This window comes from Podarcis liolepis (assembly GCF_965112155.1).
Source record: "Podarcis liolepis genome assembly, chromosome: 6".
NCBI classification, from domain to species: Eukaryota; Metazoa; Chordata; class Lepidosauria; order Squamata; family Lacertidae; genus Podarcis; species Podarcis liolepis.
This window is the reverse complement of record NC_139559.1, coordinates 61,779,808-61,805,567: the sequence shown is the minus strand read 5'-3', so window position 1 is coordinate 61,805,567 and position 25,760 is coordinate 61,779,808. Positions and strand designations below refer to the sequence as shown.

Sequence of the window (25,760 nt, the reverse complement as noted above, 5' to 3'; positions counted from 1 at the left end):
TCAAGGTAATTATCGCAGCACAAGATGCACTCAGTAAACAGGCCTTGCATCGGACAAAGCACTTTGATGACCAGAGGCCCTAGCAAGCTGTTATTCTCAAAATATAATGTATTTATAGGGCTGTAGTTTCTGGTAATCCTGGCTGAGATCACAGCCCACCCAAATTAGGCACTGCACAAGCACATGGTGAGAGACAGACTGTGTTGTTGCCAAAGGATAGCTGCCCATAGGAAGGGAGCAGCGCTGGAAAGCTTTCCACCACCCAAGTCACTGGGTGGGGATGTTATGACCATGTATGTCCAATCATGGCCATTCCTGCTGCGTACAGGAAAGACAAGGGTGGCCAGAACTGCCTGTGAGTAACCTGACTCATTTCTCTCTCACTAGAAAGGAGATGAGGAAGAAGTGGTATATGCATATCCCTAGGAACCAGAGGCGAGAAGCAAAATTCAGTGGGCCCCCTAGTGATCAGTGCCTGTCACTCCCAAAGGCATGTTGCACCAGGCATGTTGTATCATAAAATAATAATAATAATAATAATAATAATAATAATAATAATAATAATAATAATAATTTTCTTATTTATACTCCACCCGTCTGGTTGGGTTTCCCCAGGCACTCTGGGCAGCTTACAGCACATATAAAAACAGTAAAATGTCAGACATTAAAAGCTTCCCCATCTTGTGATGCATGCCATCCTCTTACCCTTCTGTCTCCTTTCCAATGCTCATCAAATCACCCTGGGATCTCAGACACAAGCCTTAAGGCACAAGCCACCTGGACAAACCCGATCAAAATGAATGGGAGTGGCTAAGAGCAGTCAAGTGCAAAAGCACACCGACTCAGGTTTTAAGGACAGAAAAAGTTACCTTAGCTGTCATATGGTAGAGAAGTGGGAAAGGACACCAAGAGTCTGGTATCATGGCTGGCTGATGGGTGGCAAATGCAAAGGTTGATATATATATATTCTGTGTTTGGGGCTTGTGTGGCTGGTAAATGCTGTACCCAAATGTGTTATCTGGGCATCAGATTTTGAGGTGAAAGCAGAAAGAGGGCTGTGCCTCAGAGCACATGGGTTATATGAGGACAAGAAACAGAGACATGGAATAGTAAGAGAAATTATATTTTCTAACCAATAGTAGGGTCAGGAATAGCTAGTAAGTCATTATTAGATAAGGAAATATGTTGACAAGGGTACAGTGGAAGAAGCATGGATATCCTCAATTATGTTCTTGACCTGCTGAAGAAAAATAGTAGCAATGATGAAAATGTTTCTCATAGAATCATAGAGTTGGAATAGACCACAAGGGCCATCGAGTCCAACCCCCTGCCAAGCAGGAAACACCATCAGAGCACTCCTGACATATAGTTGTCAAGCCTCTGCTTAAAGACATATATTCTCACATATACAGTGAGCTAATACTCCTTTCATTTATGCTCACTAATATATATGTTGATTTTTATATGGATGATATTATAAAAATAATAAGGCTGGACCTATGGCTGACATGATTTTAGACTGCTTTACACCAAAGTTGACTTCAGGTCAGTAAAACCCAACAACTTGATATCAAATATAGGGATTTTGCTGGAGTCACAGGGGCTGGAAGGTATTGTTGGAAGTTTGCTACAAGTGACCAGGTGCTACATGTTTTATCACCTATGGAGCAAAAGATTGCAGAAGATGAAAACTGACTAATGTACTCAAAGCCGGAGGTTCTAGGTTCCTCCAAACTTTTAAGTCTTTGGAACATCCCCCTAGTCAGCATACTCCATTCTAACTAAGCTTAAGTTCGTGCAATTGAAACAATCCCATGCTCTTCCCCTTTCTATCTCCGCATTCATTTGCCTCCCCTTTCTCTGTCTTCACTTCATCAAGCATCCTGCACATAGTTATATGCCCAGGTATTAAAATAAATCACAACAACAACAACAGCACCACATTGGTGCTAAAGTGTGCGCACTTCATTTGTAGTCTTTATCTATAATGAAACACTTAAGAAAAAACCCAACCAAGGCTTATGTGACCCACCATCAATCTCTGCTCGTCAATTTATCAGTATTCACAGCCTCATAATACAGAACTTTGGGGGCTGTGATTCAGGCAGAGGACCCTTGACTATGAGAACGTGCCACCCACTTATTAAACTGCACAGTTAATATGCAGTTACAGATAGGTAGCCGTGTTGGTCTGCCATAGTCAAAATAAAAAAGTTAGTTCTTGGTATGAGCTTTCGTGTGCATGCACACTTCTTCAGATACACTCATTATACATGACTAAGCCATTTCTCACCTTCTCACCCCTTGCCTTTTCCTGTAAGACCTATTATTAAGAGTCGTCAACAGGCTCATCTCAGCTATCTGCCAATCTCCCATTCCCACCACCCTTCTGAGTAATACCCCTCCCCACCTTCTCACTATATAGAAGGATCTGGCAACTTCTGTTTCAGTGTATCTGAAGAAGTGTGCATGCACACGAAAGCTCATACCAAGAACTAACTTAGTTGGTCTTTAAGGTGCTACTGGAAGTTAATATGCAGATGATCTCCCTCATATTAAACTGTACAGAGTAGGGGGGTCTGGTGAATGGCTGGACATTTGATCCCATTGCAACAACAATATTGCTCTCAACCTTGATTACATTAGTGATCGTAGTTTAATCCAATTTCATGTGCTCAAGACTTGCAGACCACATTACTAGATCTTCCGCTTCCTTCTCCCATTGCTCCTCATCCTGGCTCCTGTTCTTAGACACTCTTCCAGAAGTACTCTGGGATCCAGATGCTTTCATAGTAGGAATTATGCAAAAGGAAACAAGAGAATAAATGATTTTGTGTGTGTGTAAAACTGTAACTAAATTGGAGCACAACATTTGTGGTTTTTTAAAATTTTAAAAAGTGGTATACTATATTAACATATGTGCTAGATAATTTTTCTTATATTTCAAAGAACTCAAATGGTGTTTTAGTATATTAGGAGTAGGGTAGTTACTTTGAAGTGACTTTTTATGATCATTTTGAGAAATAATATGCATATAATTATTTGTGTCTGGAAATATGGCTTAAGATGGTAGGACCTTTGATTTGGGTTAATATTTATTGTTTTAGGTATAAAATTTGTTTTGTTTATGGAAAAGTCCATCAGGTAGAGTGTATGCTCAAAATGTTTACATGTTGGGTTTTACAGAAAAAGTTAACACATTTTATAGAAATCTGCCCACCATGCAGATAGTACAAAAGAGGAAACCAGATATCTTTATGCTACAGAAGATATGATTAAAGGAGAGTACAGTAACATTTTCCATATGTTGAAAATGTACTCACAGGGAAGATTGAGGTTCACCTTTGCCACTCATGCAAGGACAAGAGGCAGCGTGGCAACAATGATTTAAGCCGCATATTATGGAAAGAATCCTGTCTTGCATTTCTGGGCCATAGACCTGATTGCCTAGGGAGAATGTGAAATCATCCTCTGGAGGTGTTACAGGGAAGACTGATAAGCATTTGTCAGGGATGGATCATTAAGTTTTGGGAAATATCTTCAATCTGTCAGATCAATCTTCTCTGTGATGGCGTACTGTTCCAAGCCAGGCTATGAGCCCTCCAAGCATTAAGCCACACCTAGAAGGTCTTCATTTGAGGTTCCTGGTGCAATCCAGAAAGGAATTGGAATGGCATTCTCCATGTTTGTGCAGCAGTAGTTTGGTGCAAAATAGGAGGATTTTGTCCTAGTCCTAATAGGACCCCCCCCCAAATGCTCTTCACAAAGAAGGAAGTGTGTAACACCTACACACCTTTTCATTCATCTAAATGACATGATCTCCAACAGTGAAAAGAGATGGCTATATTTTTATATAGTATATTATAAAATCAGTTTAGCTCTAAGTTCACAAGCAACAATCCCAATTACTTCAGGGAAAGTTGGCTATTTCTTCCACCTACACATATGTCGCTTCAAAGAAAGTAAAAAACAAAAATCTTGGAGTCTGAGAAGTACCTGGAGATGGGCTTAGCAGAGGATTATAACTTTTCTTGCTTTCTACCAATCTTTCTCTCTTTTGGTTTTTGATAAACTCAGAGATTAACAATCGATGCCTGAAATGATAAAGAACCAAAAAGGAAATGAGCACGATTGAATGTAACTTGGGCCATGAACAGAAACATGGACTTGTTTGCTACAGTACCAGAAGTAAAGTCTTAGAAACCTAATTGATTTTCAGTTAATCTTATCTGCAGCAGATGGCTTTCAGGTTCGGGCTCCAGAATAGTTCAAAGTTAATTCTTATCTGAAAAAATACTTCAGCATGCACAAAAACAAAACAGCTGGGAGCAATGCTGGTACAAGAGATTGCATTGCTTGACATGAGTGGCCACAGCCTCCTCACCTCTGCCCAAACTCCTCCTCCTCCTTGCCACTAGTGCCACCTTTTCCTTATCTTCTTCCTCTAGCCCCTGACATGGCCACCTACACTTCCTTCTCCCCCCCCCCTTATCCTCTTCCTCCCCTCCCCGCCACCATGCTAATGGTGGAAGCACTGGCATTCTCTCCACCTCCTCCCTACATTGCTCTGAGGAAGGGCCAAGGGGTCTTTTCTCAGAGCAAGGCATTCTGGACAAGGTGACTGGGAGAGCCCCTGCACCACCACTGCTGCTTTGCTGCTGCACCTAGATGTTGTACTTAAACCCACAAGGCAAGCAAGCAAGCAAGCAAGCAAGCAAGCAGAGGTCTTGGGGGCACCCATTTGCCACCCCCAGCTGAATGCGGCAATTGTTTCAGCTTGCCTCATGAAAGTGTGGGCAGGTCCTGACTGGGGCTTTGCTCTTCAAGATATTTAGCACTTTACCCAACTTTCAGCAAGATAACAAAGCAGGTTCTTATCTGCTAAGCATGAAAGAGACCCTTTGAAGTAGGATTGGCAGGATAACCCACATTCCCAGGCATGCACTTACGGACTCCTGTGGACAAGAATGCGTGTGCCTCGGCACCTCACATGCTCTCACTCACAACAGCAAACACAATTCCCAGAATTCATTTATTTTTTATGCTCTGCTCATATTGCTTCTTTGCATTTTGCGCCATTGTTTTCAGAGCAATAAACTTTATTAACAAGATGCTTTTTTGCTATACCAATTGCAGTTGTTCACACCAGAATCTGAGCAACGGACAGCATGCAATGTAAAGTTGAATACTTGAACACTGTATATATTCCAGTGGAATAGCTCTAGTTATCTGCCTTGGCTGTGGCGGAGGGAAATATGCACCAGATGTAGTCAGCATGGTGCCCTCCAGATGCTCTGCAGATGGACTACAACTCACATCAGCTCCAGCCAGTATGAACAATAGTCAGGACCAATGGGAGTTACAGCCTACAACATCTGTAGGGCATTTTGGCTATCCTTGCTGACTGTCGCAGCTAAAACAGACCTAACCTTGGAAAGAAATATTACAGTCCTGTAATATTAGAAAAGCTATACCCTTACGCATGACAACAATATAGAAGAGTGGTAACATTAAAAAGACTAGACAAAACATGGAAAATGACACTTTGAAATCCAATCAGATCTCCCACAACGTGCATTGTTTGGTCCTTAAAAAGTAGATATGATGAATTATTCAGTTATCATTATTTTTTTGCCTACCCACATAACCAAATGGGTGGATTGCTCAGAGTACCAGTACAGCCACAATGAAAGCAAATTTAAATCAATACCACCCCCAAATTCTGGAACCACACTCACCCTTTCCTTAAAATCAGACAACATTACTAGATGCTCTCCAGTGCTACAGAGAGGGGCAAACAGATCTTTCAATGGAAATACACTTTTTAAAAAAAGTTAGCAAGAACTTAATTATTTGCAGAGCAATGCTGCAATGGGGAGGGGTTAACCTTGAATTTTCCACTCTTTTAAATGGGTCACATAAACGCTTTAGTAGTATTAAACTTACAGGTTCCTCCCTTATTTTTTTAAAATGTAAAAGTATTGTTCAGGCATAGAGAGGGGATTGAGTCTTGTGACACTGTCAAACAGATGTCTATGACAATCACAAAAGTTAACACACATACACTAAATTCATATATTTTGGCTTCAGTAGTTTCTGGTGGGAGAAAATCTGTTTTGTCCGGTGTGATTTGTGGTTTGCTTGCCACTATAACTCAAATTCTACTTCCTGACAATGCATAACCTAGAAGGAAATCAACCCAAGAGCACCTTGATCTTCTGAAAAATGAAAAGTCTGTATAAGCCCTTGATTTATCCATTCTCCTGCTCCCACTGACAAAACCGGGGCGGGGGGAGTGACTTTCAATTAAATATAAACTTAATTTGGTTAAATGAATTCTCCTTTCAGCCACATGGGGGCGTAAATGGTTTAGATTTCCACAAAGAATTGCAGGGGGTGTTTCTTAAAAATGTACTACATGCTCAAAGTGTTTCAATGATCATTAAGCTGGTAAAATCCCTGCGCTCTCTTTCAATCTGTTAACTGAATCTGAGGCACCCTTCCCAATATTAAAAAAAAAAAAATCATCTTCATAAGTACCTTTCTCGCTATTATTTGTCACTGCTGTTTTATACAAATAGTTACAAACTACATTGCCTGGTGCACATGGATAAATCAAGGGGAAACAAACAAAATCTAAGCCTCACTTTGCTGCAACAAGAAAGAATTTAGTTTAATGTCCTAATCACCACCTATTCCCCAAAGTGTCACCAACTGGAGCCAACTAACTTTGCCCCACAGTACTCAATGGGAGCTTATTAAAAAATGAGCCCACAGTTCCTTGTAAAACCTTATTCAGCATTTCTTGTTCCTGCTATGACCATGGGGCAGAAGATGACATATATATGTGATATACTTCCTTGCGGAAAGTCCAGTTGCCTAACATAGGACCTTCTAAACTTGCAAAAGCTGCTCATGAATGTCACCTGCAGAATGTCAGAACACATGACAACACACTAGTGTTCTGGGGATATTACCCAGTCATTGCAGGAGATATCCCAGAAAGAAGAAATGTTTAGGATCAATCACTAACTATGGCTATGAAGCATTTTGGTGCATAATGTTGCTTACTAGGTCTAGCAAAATGAGAGATGTGATGTCAAAAAGAGAGCAGTTTTTGTAAGTGAAGCTAGTGACTGCTTTGAAGCTTTTTATATACAGACAACTCATTTTAATTGCAGAATTCAGAAGAGCTCTGTACATAGCAGAAGTTTGCATTCTACAGCAGAGAGACTAGTTCTGTAATAAGCATTGCCCTAAGTACTTTATGAAGTATCAGTGTGTGAAATCCGATGGCCACTTAACATGTGCTTATCAACTTAAACCCACCCCCACCCCGCAAGGCAACTGTAATTGCACTGAGAGACAGTAATCTATAGGCTCCAACTATTTAGTGAGCTGAATGGTATTCTCATCCTGCCCAACAGCTATGGAAAGTCCACCATGGCAAGGCTAAGCACACAGGGCCTCCAGAAAATGAGGGCCTTCAGACAACTGTTTATTTACATCCTTCAAGCTGCTACAGGCAAAGTTTGCAGTGGTGCCCACAAAATAGGTGGCTGACCATTCTCACCACAGTTTGTAGGAACAAATGCTACATAAAAACAGCCTTATGTGCTGTTTTAAAATGTTTTATGAATTCAGCTTTAATCATAAAATTACTGGTATATTTAGCGGAGCTGAAATTATGACTATCACTCTGGTCTTTTCTTCCTATCCAAATTTACATGTTAAAAGAGAAACTGCAAATGTTCAAACTTACTGTTCCCGTCCCTAACTCTGCGGAAAGCCATCTTTAATTTAATTTTGACCTGTTTAATTTGATTTTGACCTGTTTTTAGGAGGTAATTTAATTATTGTTTGATTTTATACCAATGTTATATATCTGATGTTAGCCACCCTGAGCCCGACTTTGGCCGGGGAGGGTGGGTTATAAATAAAAGTTTGTTATATTATTATTATTATTATTATTATTATTATTATTATTATTAATTGTTTTGCACAGAGGTAACAGCACAAATCCAGGGCCACGTCCACGAGTATGTCTTTGGGAAAATTCCCATTCCCATTTCTGCATGTTAAGATGTGATCTTAATTGTCAGGAGTGCCTTATGTTCCTAAAAAAAATAAATCTAATATCTTATTATATACATTATACACAAAACATTGTATAAAATTAATATAGTCAATATACTAGCAAAACACTCAAAATACATGCTTGAGTGCTTCATCCTTGAGCAGAGCTTACCCTGTACTGAATTATTGCTTTTAAGCACTTAGCTCAAGATGCCTATGACATATCTCTGCTCATGCTGAAGTGCTCCTCAGGCAGCCAATGCCACCTCAAGGCATTTCCTGCCTGAAGCGGAACCCAATTGGCACCTCCCTGCAAAAGACAACATTCTAAGATGCCTTGCTACACCATTCAGACACCAATCTCTGCCTTCAGGTATGGCTTTATGCTGCGACACAACAGGGTCAGCCACGCAGACAACTTTTTCACTACAAGCAAAACTGGATTGCTGCTGTCCTCATCTTGACATGCAATAGTTAGGGGAATCAGCTTTTTGCCAACCAAAAGAAGCAACAGATAAAAAGGAGACCAGATTGGAAAGTGTCTGTCTCCTACCGCCAGATGGCAGTGGGAGGTGGCCATTTCACTCAGGCAAATTCAAACGGGTGGGGGGTTCATAGCAAGTTTCTTTCATGTTCCTATGAAGTTAACATGAGAAAGCTGCTCTGATTCACAGCAAATGCTGCTTTCTCAAACAGCTCCAGCCTGTTCATGCTGCATTTTTTTAAAAGTAAAAAATGGACAGATGGGTCAAAAAGGACGTTCTCAGTTTTTTGGAATGTTTTCTTGGGTCACGTAGGATGCTGTGGTGCTACATAATGAAGCAATTATCAAATGCATAACACAAAGAACTTCTGTTAAGGGAAATAAAACAAGGAAGTTGTGTCAAAGAAAAATTAACCCTATATTCCTCGAGTTTCTTCAGAAAGAAAAATAAACTCATTTAGTCCCATAGTTTGCTTTCCTTCAATTTGAACTTCAAATTAGATATTCATAGCATTTCTGTGAGTTTGTGGGCAAAACTATCTGGTGAAGTGCCTTTCCCTGCCCTGTGTATATAAACATATATATGAAATAATTAGTTGCAATCTTCTTCAGCATGTTTCAAAACATACATTAAATACATAGTGCAAGTCAGGTAAAATAGATTCTTCCATATGGGTATAATCTATTCTATAACCTTTAGACATTATAATCAGACTGACTGATTATTTGCTCTGGGGTCAGAGGGACAGGGGTGCCTTGCTCTCTGTTCCCAGAGCAAGTTCCAAATAAAATGGAATGATTGGCCTTTATAAGGACGAGGACGCACTCCCCACACAGCCCCAGGACCAGCCCATTCTGCATATTCTGTCATATGCAAGTATTGAAAATGACAGGGAAAAATAAGTAGCAGCTAAAGGAGGGCTGGTTGCAGTATTGGGGAAATCACAGGAATCCACTAGCAGTCAACTTCCTTGTCCACTCCTCTCTCCTTAATGAGACAAAATGTGAAATATTGCAAATTTACTTGGTTGAGTGCTGCATCCTGACCCTGATGATGCTCCTTGTGGAGATACAGAGGCACTAAGATCAGTGATTAGAGACAGAAAAGAAGCAGTAACTGTTATGTGTAACAAAGGAGGGCCAGGCTGGGTGACAGGTAGAGTTAGGTAGACAATTTATTTCTCAGATACTCAGTTGTTTGAAGGCAGCAAAACAATGCTATCCATTTAGTCTTCTGTGCCACCAAAAGCCATTTTCTATAGAGCCAGTGAACTAAAGGAACACTGAACTGAGTCACAAAAACAAATAAAGGCAAGATTATTTGGAGATCCATAGGGACAGGTATGGGCCTCCTGCAACCTGATAGTCTTCCACAAATAATTAAGAACATAAGAAGGGCCCAATCAGACCAAAGCCCTATGTAATTCAGCATTCTGTTCTCACGGTGGCCAACCAGATGCATGGAGACCACAAACAGGCCATGAGTATTATATCCCAGTACCTAGTATCAGAGGCATACTGGAAAGTCAAGCCTCTTCTCCCAATCCCAAGCAGACACAAAGAAGAATAGAAGATTTTAAATATACTTAGGAGGCAGCAACCACACACATTGGATAAAATAATAAAGAGAATTGTCCCCAAAACTAATTCTGAGTCAAACATGTCATTTCAGTTTTCTTTTTGCTTATACTATTGCCAAAAGGTGCCTATATTTTCAGTGAGTTTTCAGCAGCCGCTTGACATGAAGGAACTCTATCCTAAGAGTCTAACTAGGGTGACATGGACTAATGAAAGGGTTTACAGAAAGAAATTATGAGGAGACCCTGCCAAGGTTTTGCTCATTTGGACAGACAAGTTCAAGGATTGCTGAGCTCCTTTGCTCCCAAGGCTCAGGAGCTGCCTCGAGATGTGCTGTAACTTAAGAACTGCATAGTTCCCTGGAACAATTAGCACCTAGGAGTAGGATGAAAATAGAAATGAAATTCTGAAGAGCAGTTAAAAACTTACAGCTCATGCATATCCATAATCTCCTTTTATATTTTGACCCAGAGAAGACCTCTCAAGGAAAGAATGCGGAATTCATAATACATCTGAGCATTATAAGCGAGACAAATTTGCTTTCTGAACAATAGCATTATGAACTTTTGAGAACCCCTGCTTCAAACACCCCAGAAGTTAGTTTTTCTTTCTTTCTTTCTTTCTTTCTTTCTTTCTTTCTTTCTTTCTTTCTTTCTAAAAGTTGTTAAACTTTCACAAAAGAGACAGGTGAACTCATTGCTGATGGAGTCCTTACACTGTATTATTATTATTGCTACATGATTCTGTATTACTTGACCCTGTGGCTTCATAATTCAAAGCATACATTTTGATTTACTACAGATATCCTCACAAAGACATTTTGCATATATAATCACTATAACACCAAGACCCCAAATTTGGCACCATATTTTGCTGCTTCTCGATGTGAACAATTTGAATTTTCATAAGATACATACGTAAGACTATCCCATTGTCCTTTGTCCACATTTTCTGCCCTCCATCCATAGCGGTTTCCTATGAAGTTTGGGTCTTCAAACACTAGAAAGAGAATTGCCAACAGTTTCAACAGGAGAACAATTATGTTTAGTGGAAACAATAAGGGTCTGAACAACAAGCCTGATCCTTAAACATACTATGCCTTTCAGCATAGTATGGAAGCTGAAGGAATGATAAAGGAAAACTTCAGCGAGCAACATGAACCCTAAATAAAATCCTATATACAAAAGTGAATTTAAGACATGTTTCATTGTTTCTTCTATGGGTGTTTCTGCCAGTTGACATTAGGAAAACAGCAACCAGGAAAACGACCTTCTCAGTGTTTGTGTCCCACTTGTAGAGTAACTGAGCCACCAACCTTTTATTATTCAGGAGACAGGGTATAACCAATTTTCATAGACACTGGTGACTTTTAGGCCTTGCTGTATTACTGCTGCTATTTTAAATTCTAACTTATTATTAGAATTGTTCTGTGTACATGTTTTTAGTTTTCAAATATTATATTTGGGAGAATGGCAAACCGGTCCCCTATTTACCAGCCCGCCCACCAGCCCTGCTGCTACTACATCAGAGCAGCAAGAAGCTTCAGTACCACCCCCTCTTCCCCCTGCCATGCTCTGAGGAAGAGTAAAGGCATTTTGAAAAAGGTGACTGGGAGAATACCTCTGCTGCCATTGATTGGCAGCAACAGCTAGAAGTTCTGTTTAAACTTAAGTGTAGGTGCCAACTCCCTGGGGCCCTGGGTGCCCAAGCATCCACAAAATTCCCTATGAAGGGACTGGGCACCCACAAATTCCAGTGCCAGGGCCATGCACACTGCATGGCACCCACAGCCCCGGGCATCCATGGTCGCAGGGCCAAGCTGGCACTCCTGAAGTTAAGTTTACTGTAACTAGTTGAGGCAAGGAAGGGGTAACAGTGGCAGCAGCAGAAGGGAAAGGAGGAGGGGAACTGACAGCAGAGGTAGGGGAAATGGGGGGGGGGCAGGATGATGGCCACCGTCTGCCTCAGGTGACACAATGTATTGCACCCGTCTTGCTCCTACATATCACTTGAGCATTTCAAGAGTGCACGGTGGGTGAAAAATATCAATCCATGATGAATTGTTCATGTGGTACTGGCACATACATGCAACTTTAAAAAGAAGGTAGCTACATTTCTCCATAACAAAAAAAAGCAACTGCTACAGAAGCTGCAGTATTATAATACCTTTAATAGGACTAACCAAAATCTCTCAAAGTCATGAGCCAGCTTTCATCCAAAAATTTCCTTAGTGTATGGCATTGCTCCTGAAAGTTTGTGTGGCCTGACTTAAAACTGCAGCTGCCGTACTAGGAGGTCATGAGAATGAGCCCTTGCACTTACTCAAATCTAGCACAAGATCAGAATCAGGCTTGCTATCTTTAGTTTTTGCTAAACCAAAAGCATCAGCTTACCTGGGCTTTTAAACTCTTCTGCAGCTTTTGATGTGGCCAATTTATACCATGTCCAGTAATATTCTTCATACGATATGGATGTAACATATCTGAAAATATACATTTGGGAGGAGGATGAGTTTTCAGAGAGGATTGTGCAATTAGATATCTGACACAGGTTTTCTGGCAGAATGTTCTACAAAGCAACAGAATCAGCAAAAAAATGAAAAAGAAAGGAGGCTTGAAAGGACCACATTTCTTACTACTCACTTTCCACACAAAGACAAACAGTATGACTTTAAGGAAACACAAGCCTACATATTTGCACCCAGTTTGAGTGAGCTGGATTGGTTCTTTGTATGAATCTCCTGCCCAAAAACTAAGAAAAATGACCTTATAACTTGCTTAGGACAACATCAAGAGAAATAAGCCTTAAAAATTCATATTAGGGATGTGTTTAGCAAAGTAAGTTCACATATGAACCAAGCATTTTTTCCTCATTTTTTTCCTATGTACACGACTCACAAACCTGTGTGAATCAGGCTGCTAGCAATCCAGACTTTTTTTTTTAAGTGGTAGCATTTTTAAAAAATTGCAGGATGGCAATATCTATGGAAAATCTGATTCATATTCCTGCTTCTCAACATGATCCTGTTTGTAGAAAGAGATCACATAAAAAAAAGAAAAGCACTTAACTTCCATCTGTGATCTGGTCTTTGTTTTTTAAAAAAAATCTAACACAATAAATACTGAATTCGTCTTATATCAGAAACAATGGAAAGGATGTATTTTGAGCCATAGAATAGAACCAGTGTTGGAAAGGACCTTGGAGGCAATTTAGTCCAGCCACTTGCTTAATGCAGGATCCATAATGGAGAATTGTTAATGCAGCATACAACTGAAGCTTCCCTGAGAGATGGCAGTCCAGTTTCTGTAAAGTGATGGACAGCCCACTTGAAGTAGATGGTGCCACAAGATCAGGGCCAGCCTTACCGTTAGGCAAACTGAGGCAATCACCTCAGAAATGAGCATGGGAGGGGCAAGTTAGCATCCCACAGGCCTACCTAGATCCCCCCCCCCCCCCGCTTTGCTGAATTAAGGACCAAGAAGGTTCTTCCACAGAATGAAACATTCTGGGTGCAATGGCTGTGAGATTGCCTGTGCTGGCTCTGTGAGTTGCTGTAGTGGTGATGATGCCAAAAATTAGTGGGGGGGGGGGGTTATAAAGATACTGAAACTTTACATTTTCACCCCCTAATGGTTGCCTTTAAAGACCCCCAGAGCTGCACTGAAATTCCAACTGAAAGCTTTTCCCTCTTCCTCTGATAAAGTCGTCAGAAACACACCAACACACTTGGCTATAACACAGGGCAGGTTATGTCTTCTCAGAAATTCAGAAGCAAGCTATGCTGTGCTGCGCTTAAAGAAAAGTATAATCATGTCATTCAAACAAACAAACAAACAAACAAACAAACAAACAAGCAAACAAACAGGTGAGAGCTAGGCAGCGGGCTCTTTCCTGACTTTCTGTCCGGTGCAAATGAAGAAAAAAGGATGGTCTCTCTCTCTCTGGCAGGGGGACACTATGAGAAAGCAGGCAGCGTTGTATGCAGCCTTTGTATAGCTTAGTGCCTAGGGCGTTCAATGTCTTATTCACTGTTGGACATACTTCAATAAAATAGGCCTATCACCAAATCAAATAATTGAATAATTAAAAATAAAAGCAGCAGCATAATTTTATAAATAAGCCAAACAGAGGGAGCCATGTATAGGAGCTCCAAAAAACCCTCTGGGCGTGTTACTACCACAGATATTTCAGCAGGCTTCAATGAATTCAAGAGGAAGGAGAGCAGCAACATACTATCTTACAAAATGACAAGAATCTTGAGCACAAAGAACATCATTATACTTGGTATATTTGATGTTCCTGCCCTGCTCTTTCCTCTGCTTTTGCTTCTGCTGTCCTGTAAGATGTTAGCAGCTGCTCTTCAAAGACTTTATACTTCCCTCTTTATTTAAAGTTGTGAGAAACTGTTCAACTCTGAACCTACTTCAGCCACTAACAACAAGGCTGACACCTCTATACTTTCCTAGTACCCTCAACCCTAAAGCTTTTTGCTCTCCTGCCCCATAAAACTGTCCCAATATTTTTCTACCACAGAAATTCTGGTGGGAATGGATGGAGTTCAGGAAGGGGCATGTTTGTAGCTTGAGGGAACTCCTGGAACCAATATTGTCACCTGAGGCCCAGCTGGCCTCAGTGGCTCAGCTGTTTCTAGATACATTTGGTTATTGGAAACGGCCCCCCAGGACAGAGATGATTTGGACACAGTATTCCATGCTCTGGTAACTTTCAGACTGGATTATTGCAATGTGTTCTATGTAGGGCTGCCCTTGAAGACAAATCAGAAAAGTCAACTGGTTCAAAATGCAGTGACCAGGTTACTGGATAGGGTTGCCTTTAGAATTTGTATAAGCATTCCTTTAAAACAGCTGCATTGGCTGCCAGTTCATTTCTAAGTTTAATTTAATGTGCGCACGCTAGTGTTTAAAGCTCTAAATAACAGGTCCAAAGTATCTGAAAGCTCACCTTTCCTACAGACCCTCTTGTGTTTTCAGTTACTTTTGTAACAATATGTAGTGACAAGCAATGAATTGTGGAATGTGATACTGAATCACAGTTCAATCCTTCTCCCAGTCACATGGGAGGAAGGGAGTGGGGAACATTGCAGCCTATGGCTTCACTTGGGCTTGCAGAGGCTCGTGCATGTAACACTAAATCATGGTTTAGCTGTTACACACAAACTCAGCCATAATAAACTGTTGTTGTTGTTGTTGTTGTTGTTGTTGTTGTTGTTGTTGTTGTTGTTATGGTTTTATCCATCCTGCTAAATATTTATGGTTTTGTTCTAATGCTTCTTCCACTGTTTCAACTTATAGAGGTTTTATATCTTGATTGTTTCAGTCATTTTATTGTTATCCTGATATATATTTTTCTGAATGATGGCTTACTAGTTTTCTAATTAACCAACCAACCGATCAACCAGAAATATACAAAAGGAGTTAATTTATACAGTTACCCTAATTTGGATGGTTATAAAATTGTAAGCTTTTTGTGGCCCATTTACAGCCTCTTAATCATAATTTATTACCTTTCTTGGCCATATTCTTCATCTTCTTGGGGACGCCTGAATGTGCTGAGAGATCTTTCCAAACTGATAGCTATAAAAAGAGCAACTTTTAAAAATATGTGATTTGCTTATCCTTAACGTTCTGGGCACTTACAATCCTAACATGCCCCCCAAAGGGCCCACTAATACATAGTTCAGATGTAGTTGAACCCAATGCACAGGAATGTCAGTGATCTCAAAAACTGGCCAAAACTACATGGATGCAATGGTTCTGTGAATTGGTGTTTGCAAGTGTGAGGTGGACATGCAACTGCTGCAGTTTGCACAATCACCGCAGCTTGAAGAAGTACTGCCATGACCATTCGAAGTGCAGTGGCAAATTGTCTACATACCATGTGCAACAAGTGCCTCATTTGATCTTGTCTGGCTTTTGAGGCTGCCCCATACTTAGTGCCAACCCATAGGAAATTGTATGGGGTCAATGAAGACCTGAACGGATTCTAACTTGTCTGAACAAACCCATTCACATCACAGGTGCAGAATAAAAATGATGTCTTGACCCAGGAGGCCTGTTGAATAGTGATAATGCTACAACTACCCCAGCTGAGAACTGCATCCTCCAGTCAAACACAACCTCAAGGAAAGAATGCTCATATAGGGTCTTGCCATATGAAGACCAAACCACCCTTTTTCAATCTTGAGTCCCCCTATGTTCTTTAACTGCAGTTCCCATCATCCTTGACCACTGGCCATGCTGGCAGGAAATGATACAAGTTGTAGTCAGTGCTATTTTTCTAGAAAAAGAGGTGCCAGAACTCACCATGAAGGCCTCCCTTGTTCTCTTAGAATGACTGGAGGTGCTGGAACCCACAAGAAAGGTACCAGAACTGAGTTCCAGTGAGTTCCCGCTGAAAAAAGCCCTGGTTGTAGTCCAACAACATCTGGGGACCCAAGGTTGAGAAAGGCTGCTCTTGGAGGTCCAATGAATGTGGCCTATAGTTACACATATTTTAACGTGTCTGAATTATATTATATCTTTGATCTACTCAGGTGAGATCAGAATACATGGAAGGTGCAGGATACATCTCAGTTCCAATGTCAATATTTGCTTGGGCTCAAACCTTAATGTAAAGTAGTAGCAAAATAGTGGCATTGCTATGTGGTTACTTTTCATTGTGGGTGATGCTGTAGGGTAAATGTGGCATCTAAAGAAATCACTGGCTAACAACTCTAACTTTCTCCTATTCCAGTGTTGCCCTTGCTTCATTTCCCAGCTCATGACCTCTGCATCACCTCTGAACACTGCCTGGCAAATATGCTTTGTGAGATCATAGATCTGCCTAGAGAACCCATACTCAAGTTACATTGCCAATCACACTAATTAAAATTTACTGCCTTGTGTAAAATAGTGGTTTTTTAAGAAAGCCATTTAAACGGGTTCTTCTAAAACTCCCCATGGTGCTCAAAGAATATATTTATGACTAAAAGCATAAAGCATGGAGGTTTATTACCATCTAGGTGCTGGCTAGTTCTGACACACTGTATAACTTTTTTCCTATACAGGGGATAATTGTTCTTCAGCAAATTAGCTGCCTCCAAGTTCACTGGATTTTTCATAACTGGAATAGACAGCAAAACCTGCAGGAAGATACATGGGCGTACCAGTTTATAAAGCTTTATGAATCACCAGAATTCAGAGAAAGTAAAAGCATTTCATGACTGAAAAGAAGGATACAAACATTTGCTTCTTTGGCAAATCCTGTTCTATGTGTGTATGCACAAGGAAAACAGTATGGTCAGCCTATACCTCCCACCATTCTGCTCTGTTTGCCTCAACCATGCCACTCCTGACTGACATGGCTGAGTGGCAGACGTGGGGTAATGGGGGGGGGGAGTGAGCCAGATCTCTCTATGGTTAAACCATTTAACAGGAAAGCGACTTTGCAGCCTCAACTTCCTTACAGAGGTGATTGCTGCCAGTCCCGCCATGAGAAAAATCTATGGGTGAATTCCCATCTTGCGTGTGTAGAGTGTTAGGCTGCACATCCACCATACTTTTAAAGCACATCCAGCCCCAGATGGACTCCTGGTAACTGTAGTTTGTTAAGGGTAGCTTTGTGAGGGGTGCACTACAGTTCTCATGATTCTTTTTTTGGTGTGTGTGTGCTTTAAATGTACGGGGCGTGTGCAGCCTAATACTCTGCACACAGAAGATAGGAATTCACTCACAGCTTTTTCTCAGGGTTCCCCAACAAGATTCAGCTGGGTGTCTTTGCACGGCACCAAAGAAATGTAGGCACATTTTGTCCCAGAACACTCAAAAATTCATGATGGAAAGTTAGCCATGTTGATTACTTTGCCCACACTGGTTTGCTTGTAAAAGAGTGACAGAAAGAGCCTTAACATATGAAAGGCAGAACTAGCAAAAGCTGCAACTGGGCTATTCATGTTCACCATTAGAACTGTCTGAAGTTCTGTCTAAAACATAATTCACATACAGATTAAATTCTTATCCAAATTAAGAAGTTACTGCTACAGCTTTTAAAATGTGGCCTTTTTCTGCTTTTATTTTATTGCTTCTCACAACAGTTTTGTCCAAGCTGTTTCAGACAAGGCTAATAAGGAGTAAGTGAAGCACATGAGCAAAATGAGGTGAATTAACAAAAGATGAACAAAATTGAGTTTCACATTTCATACCTTAATTGGAAAATGGGGCCAAAGAAATGAGTTTGTACAAAACTGCTGGTATATTACATCCAAAGCAACAACTACTTTTCGATTGAAACATATTTCCTTTCTTTTTGGGTTCCATGTTTTGACTATGAAAATCAATAGCAAACTGCTATGGCGTTCAATGAAACAAATATATGAATAACGGTTCCTGCTTCGTACAAATACAATTTAGGTTTGAAATCAATACTGTGACTGGAATCCAAAAAACTGAGAAAACAATTCTTTGAAGCTGGTGCATGTGTGCTATACTTTTTCCCTTATAGGCCCTCTCTCCTACTAACCAGCAAACTGATTCTGAAACTTGTAAAACTGAGGGAAGCTTCATAAACAGTTTGTGCTATGGGAGGGAGAGTGAACACATTTTCAAATAGTGAGCGGTGGCAGGGACTTCATTGGACTCATGGAAACCTATTACATGAACCTAAGTAAGCTATTTGGATCTTGGCATCAGACCCCAATTATCCTGATAACAAAAGAAAAGTAAGATAAATTATTTTTTGCACAGTTCTTTCTTTACCTGGATACAAAGTAGGATACTAGTCATTGTAAGTTTGGTGTCCCACTTGGTAGGATCATCTAGAAAATCCAGACAAGGTCTTCCAGTCTTTGGGTCCACTTGCATGGAAGACAAATCATTAATGCTCAGAATGGAGGTTCATACACTTATATGCCAATAAGACAGTTGAAACTTTGTATCAGAATTATGCTAGACAGGCTATGATAAGTTTTATTCCCTACAGCTAGACAACAAAAGAAAGGTATGCAGATATCTAAAGCTCTGAGTTATTTTTCATTTAAAATTTGTATCTAGCTTTCTATTAAATAATTCAAAGCGACTAACAAAATTGTCATAGCAATGAACAAACAACATAATAAAGGCAAAAAAGTACACAACACCAGAAAAAAATTAAAAATTGAAAGTGGTTGCAAATGTATGAGCAGAAGTAATGTATACAAAAAGCAGAAAGACAACAGAGTTACTGCACCTATGGCCTCCTTAAAAAGACATACGCTGACCTGTGGGTCTAAGGGGAGGCAGTAATACTGGCCTGGGGATCCAGTTCTATGGAATCTGCTCTACTACTAAAAAAGGATCTTCTCCTACATAGTAAGCAAACTTCAGCTTGTTGGGGTGGGAATGGAGCAGGACCTCAGATACTTAAAAAGTACATGAAAGAGTCCATATGGAAGAAAGCTATACTTAATGCATCAAGGTCCCAAAGCCATTTAGTGCTTAAAAAATGGGACCCATTACCTCCAGTTGAACTTGACAACAAACAGGCAACGACCACAAACCTAGCAGTGTCTTTTTGTACTAATTGAAATTTCTAGATGCCTTTAAAGAGCAGCACAATTTAGAGTGTACTACAGAAGCAGCAGTCAAGTCTACAAGTACATGAATTATAGTGGCCAGGTCTGATTTGGAGGAAAGGGCAGAATTGTAGTACCAGCTGAAACTCATAAAGGACTATCCTAGTCATCACTGCCAGTTTGGACTCTAAGAACTGTGCAGGATCAATGGCGACCCCCAAGCTGTGAAACTGAGTCTTCAGCAGGACTGTAACTGCATCTGAATCAACCTGTACACCTCTATCTGGATCAGACTGTCCACAAACCAACAATGTTTCTGCCTCATCTGGTTAGGGTACATATTCACAACACTTTTCTACACCAGACGTTTAACTATCAAGTCGATAATTATTAGAAAGCTATAACTGGTGTAATGACTACAGCTAGCTTTGGTTGGTTTTGGCAACTCCACATTATAGGGTTGTTTTGAAGCTAAAATGCAGCTCCAAGGACCTGAGAGAAATGTAGCAAGTCAATAGATTCCTATCCTTAAGGAAAGGCTTTAGCATTTGAATTATGTGTAGCTGCTAAAAAGCACTTTGAAGTAGAACCACTCTGAAATCTAGGAGCATGACTGGGTCAAGGACACCTAGCCTCTGCTGCTAAGCAACCACCATGGGAAGGACACCAACATCAGTGCCATCCTTACCATTGGGATGGAATGGAATAGTGTTGAAAGTGACGCTTGGAGGGACTCTGTTGTACTCTTCAGTGTACCTTAATGATAGTTGGAGTTCAGCTCCTGGTACAAAAAATAAATAAATCAGAACATCTAAGTGCACGTGTAGCCCCAAATTGCATGCATTTAGTTGGAAATAAGTCCTGCTGTCATCAATATGCCTAACTTGCATGTAAGCTTGCACAGACTGTAGCTTTATATTGACATACTTTTAGAAATATTTATAGCTAGGGTTGCTACTTTGCAATGCAGACACCGGATGCAAACCTTTTAATCTAATGCAGCAATGGGAGATAAGGCAGCTGCAGCTCCTCCCACCCACTCTCTTCCTGGTCTTGTTGCCCACTCCTTCCCTCTCCTGCTGTGGTGAACAGGACGTCAAATGTGTGAGAGGAAAGCAGATGGCAGGAACAGAAAGAGAACGGGCAGAAGGAGCCTAAGGTGCATCAGGGGATTTAGAGAGATGCATACAGTGTCACCTTTATATCTCTAAGATAGCCTTCTCTAACCTGGTGCCTATCAGATATACCACTCTCTTCTGCCACAACCAGCATGGCCAATGGTGAAAGACTATGGCAGCTGCAGACCCAAACAACTAGACCGCATCAGGTTGGGGTTGGTAGCTGTACGGATGGCCACCTCTGAATTAGTAAATAATAGAGCAATGAGCTCGACTTCATTGTGTTTAAAATTTATATGCTATTCCACTCATTACATAAAGATATAGACATATTAATGCCTATGATGTGATATTTCATAGTTGCAAAACATCTGTTTTTGAAAATTTGCAATGCTATCAATACATGTGCAGTCATTTCAAAAGGTTACTGAAATCTTGTTTTTTTCTTCTTTCAATCTTTTTCTACATCACAAAATATTTCAGTGAGGTGACCTATTACTTCAAAGTTTTAGAAAAATTAAGACTGAACTCACGATGCAATATATGAAAGCACAGGAGCAGTTATTTTCACATATATACCACATATATACTTGCACCAAGCGTGTGGGCTTCATTCCATGTAATGGGAAAGTCTCTGGATAGTGCTGGGAGTGTCCCTTGTCTGAAACCTGGAGAGCTACTAGCAGTCAACGCAGATAATACTGAGCTACATGGGACCAATACTCCAACTGAATCTAAGGCAGCTTCCTATATTCCTATGTTACCTAACTGTAGTGAATCCACTGCCACTGTTCATGTAGTTAAGGACTGTCTACACACCTAATGACACTCATATATGCTTCAAATCTGTGTTGAGAAGCACTACATGACATAATAAAGCTATACACTGTATTCACAACCCAGTGTGAATTGTTCATTGGTGTTAAAATCAGACAAATATTTACAACAGGAATAGATATTTTATTGGATTGTAAAGAGTGAAAGGAGTAAAATTATTCTTGAAATGCTACTGTTAAGGTATTGGACTGAGATCTGGAAGACATTGATTCAAGTTCCACTTCCAGACTGACTGGGCAATATAATATAATCCCTCAATATATTGCAAGGTAATTGAAGAGAGAACACAATAGAGACTGCAAAGCATTTATATGTAAAGGGTTATATATTTGGCAAGCAGTAGTAACGGCACATTAAAAACATTGCATTCGTAATTGTTTTGGCAGTGCAATATCACAGTGCAACACAACATTTATAGGAAACAGTATGGCTACCTTCCCATAAGGTATCCTTCAGGCCTTCAATTTCAGCTACCCATTCCATCAAGCTGTCTCCCACAGGAGCAACAGTAATGCCCTGAGAAAAGAAAATGAAAGCAGCCCAATTCAGACTTGATGGGACTATCACTTTACTTCTCCTTTCATGTGCTAGAGGAGATCATAAGCTTCTGATTTTAAAATAACCACAGTTCCCTGTGATGTTTGAACTTGGTGAACTGTGGTTTGATCAGATTATGACTAGTGACAACAAACTAGGATCTGAAACCACAGTTTAATTCTGGTTTATTCTCACTAATGTTAACTTAAACTAACCCCAGTTCCTTGGGTTCAGATGCAGTTAGTCTAAAATTAGAAGCAGAAGCTTCCCATCTCCTTACCCATCACATGAAAGAGGAAGAGAAGATTGGGGTGGGGGTGTGCAAATCCAGCATTTGGACAGGCTCCATTCACACAGACAGAATGCTGATAGCCTATGTAATGGTCACTTTAATAATTGTTTTGTATTGCTATTAATTTTTACATTACCTGGATATATGGTGTGTGTGTGTGTGTGTGAGAGAGAGAGAGAGAGAGAGAGAGAGAGAGAGAGAGAGAGACATGGTTTCCTGGTATATCTGAATCACGTTAATTTGTACATTTTCATTCAATGTATGTCTGTAAGTTGTTTTATTGCAGTTTTTATCTATCAACATACCTTGTTTTATGTACACATAAATTCACCTAAATCACTCATGAAATTAGTTATTATTTATAGATCCATTTGAGTTGATAGGGCATGCTCCCCTGCAGGCAAGGGGTGTTTACAATATTTTAAAAGTCTCCTATCATGTACATCTTTATTTGCCTCCTAATAAGGAAAGGATGGTATCCACATTCTTTGCAAGATCCATTCTTTCTATGGACAGATGTTTTAGATAAAATAATATTTCACCATTTCCCTTCATTCCTACTCAAGCAAAACAACTCATCAACACAACTCACATACTGTATTTGGTTCATTCCTCTGTGTTCATCTTAACTCCAGATTGTTCCATAGTCCATTCCTTATTCTAAATTTATTGCTTTAAGGATAGGTATGTAAATCATCTTCTCAATACAAAATTCTTACTCTCCCTCCCCCCCAGAAAAAACTAAAAGGGATATATAATAAAAACCCATCCCTACATTGAGAAGTAGTATAGCATATACCGTTACCTTGTACTAAGGAAAAAATAATTGCTTGGCTACTACTGGGGGAAGGTGGGGTTCATCAACCTGGAAAGGTAGCCCATCTAGGAGAAGGAAAACTCTGATCCTAAGCCTCTGCTGCCTTATGGGATATCTTTGAGAAAAGAAAAGGCTAAATAATAAACCCTACACAAATCCAGAATGGAGTCCCTAAGGCGGTTGGATGACGCCTTGTATGCCTCCTTCTGGTGACTCCTGCAGCCAAGCTCGTGCCAAATGTATTGATCTGCTTTCCTTTGGGCCACATCAGTAAGTGAGGCCAAGAGGAGGTCTTATCATCTGGGCAGCTGAGGACCTCCATACAAGCAGCTCAGGCTTGCACCCCGGGGAAGTTACTTCGGAGCTGCTAATGCAATGGTTTGACTTCACCCCCAGAGGTGCACTCCATTGTCTCTTGAGACAGATATCATCTAGAAAAGATTGCAGAACCTCAGGCCCAGGGACTGAATGTGGCCCTTGAGGACCCTCAATTTGGCTCTTGGGACTTTCAGCCGGTCATGTCCCCTTCTTTGACATCACCCCACAATGGTCCAGCTCTGTGACCTTCAAGTGTTTTTCTCTGGTTGGATTTTTAAAAAATATTATTTTTATTGCATTTATATTCCATTTTGCCTCCTAGAAGGAGTTCAAAGTGGTGCACACACAATTGTCCCCTTCCCCATTTTTTTCTTTATAACACCCTTGTGAAGTAGGCTAGGCTGAGAGAGACTGGATCAAGGAACCTTATCCCTGAGTGGGGATTTGAACACGGGGCTCCCCAGTCAAGCCCAACACACTAACCACCACACTTACACTGTAATAATGCCTCTTGCTTGCCTGGAGGAGAGAGGTGGAGGGAGGGAGGGAGGGAGGGAGGGGTGTATTCTGTACACTTTTGCCTCTGTCTCCTCTTACCACTGACATGGACCCCCTGGAAATGCAGCCCTTAAGCTGAGAAATGTTAGTTGTCCCTGTATTAGCAGTTGTCCCCACACAAATGAAGGGTAGGTGGCTGCTACTGCTCTGGCATTGCTGGAAAACCCCTACATGGCAGCAGGGTCACTCTCTGGCTTTTTCACTTGGGGTTGGCACAAGTTAGCTCTCCTGTGTTTTTAACTGCTGAATGACCACGGTGCAGAGGATCAACAGGCAAAACGTTCCTCGCCATCCCACTGCTGTGCTGCAAAAGGCTGCACCGGTAAGGTTTCTGCCTGTCGTGAAGTTTTTTAAGATGGCAACCTTATTCTTAAGAAATAGTCTATTATGCACCATCCTAAGCACTTTAGCAGGGAAGCTTTGAGACACTAGCAAACCAATTCCCAGCATTTCAAGAAGTATGAGGAAGAAAGTTAGGTCTTTTTCAGAGAAAAGTGGGGAAAGGGTCAGAAGCTCAAGTTCTGCAGGTAGGAGCACCCTGTGAGCCAGCAGAAATGGGGAGGTGACTTTAATTGACCTCATTTCTTCTCCCTGGAGCACCTTTGCCCCTCAAAAAAACTGTTCTAGGGAATTGGGGGACTCTGTGAACCACCATATGTGGCAGTATAGGGAGGAGAAATTGGCAAAAAAGATGTTATCAGTGGGAGCATCTGCTAGATCCTTCTCACCTCTAGAAATGGAAGAATCCTCTCTATACGCAGATGATCAGTTAGGATCCAAGTCAGAAACATTTTTCATCATTTGGTTACAAAATCAATGCACAACTCATTTTTAAAAAGAATCATAATAAACTGCTCCCCCTCTGTTTTTTATTTAGAATATTTCTAGCCCACTTCATCCAGTTAGGCTATTAAACACCAGTTACCATGTGTAACATTAAATAATAATAATAATAATAATAATAATAATAATAATTCTCTTGATTTATGGAACAGTAGAGACATTACATCCCTTATTAACGATGAGGAGGGTTATAATGATGATGGATACAGTGTTATACTTCAGTCTTGATCTTGACCACTGTAAACAAAGTTGTGGGGGTTGGGGGTTGGGAATCCAGCTGTACTCACAAAGATCTTGGCTTCTTCATGTTCTATAAACTCTCTTTCCAGCAACAAGTAAGCTCTCGAGTGCATATTCATAGTACTCATGTTCTCCCACAGAATCTGTCCTAAAGACCACAAAAATAAAAGGTTAGAACATTTTGCCTTTTCAAACTGTTGAATTGAATTGAGCTGCGATCTGCCAACACGAAGTTACCCTGGCAAAGCAATCCTGATATAGAAGAGCTTTTAAGCGGCAATTTTATTATTATTTTTAAGACAGACAGACGGCAGAGCAAAGAAGTCAACCCTGATCCAGTTCTTATTCTTAGATATAAGGTCAGCTACTGGCACAGATAGCACCCATAAGAAGAGGAAACTACATAGGCAGAGCAAGAACTAGGCCACACTCTGTGTATGGAGTGTAACCTAGCAACAGCAGCGTGCCTTCCCTCGGCTTGGTTCATTAGTTTCCCCTTGCCCAACCAATCAGGA

The 25,760-nt window shown here is 40.6% G+C and overlaps 1 protein-coding gene across 4 annotated transcripts; it reads right to left on the bottom strand.

The window, feature by feature from the left end:
• Positions 1-1,107: 1,107 nt before the first annotated feature.
• Positions 1,108-25,724, bottom strand: UBE2U (ubiquitin conjugating enzyme E2 U). Of its 4 annotated transcripts, none has more exons than XM_083510373.1 (12): positions 25,483-25,683; positions 25,293-25,393; positions 22,075-22,156; positions 20,374-20,466; positions 18,892-18,989; positions 17,153-17,279; positions 15,663-15,732; positions 12,532-12,620; positions 11,056-11,137; positions 3,997-4,094; positions 2,642-2,784; positions 1,108-1,240 (listed from the first exon to the last, which is right to left on the bottom strand). In XM_083510373.1, the coding sequence occupies exons 2-11, from the start codon at positions 25,371-25,373 to the stop codon at positions 2,657-2,659; spliced, it is 948 nt and encodes a 315-aa protein (XP_083366499.1). In that variant the 5' UTR covers positions 25,374-25,393; positions 25,483-25,683; the 3' UTR covers positions 1,108-1,240; positions 2,642-2,656. The 4 variants fall into 4 exon arrangements, with proteins under 4 accessions (XP_083366499.1, XP_083366498.1, XP_083366500.1 ...); XM_083510372.1 differs by having other exon boundaries at positions 1,108-1,237; XM_083510374.1 differs by lacking the exon at positions 1,108-1,240 and having other exon boundaries at positions 2,638-2,784; positions 25,676-25,724.
• Between the last annotated feature and the right edge of the window lie 36 nt (positions 25,725-25,760).

Coding starts and splice junctions, on each gene's coding strand:
- UBE2U (XM_083510374.1), bottom strand. CDS start 25,373: ATGAGTACTATGAATATGCACTCGAGAGCTTACTTGTTGCTGGAAAGA. Junction 22,157..25,292: donor ATGAAGAAGCCAAGATCTTT/GTGAGTACAGCT, acceptor TTCTTTTCTCAG/GGCATTACTGTTGCTCCTGT. Junction 17,280..18,891: donor GTATCCTACTTTGTATCCAG/GTAAAGAAAGAA, acceptor ATCTTCCTGCAG/GTTTTGCTGTCTATTCCAGT.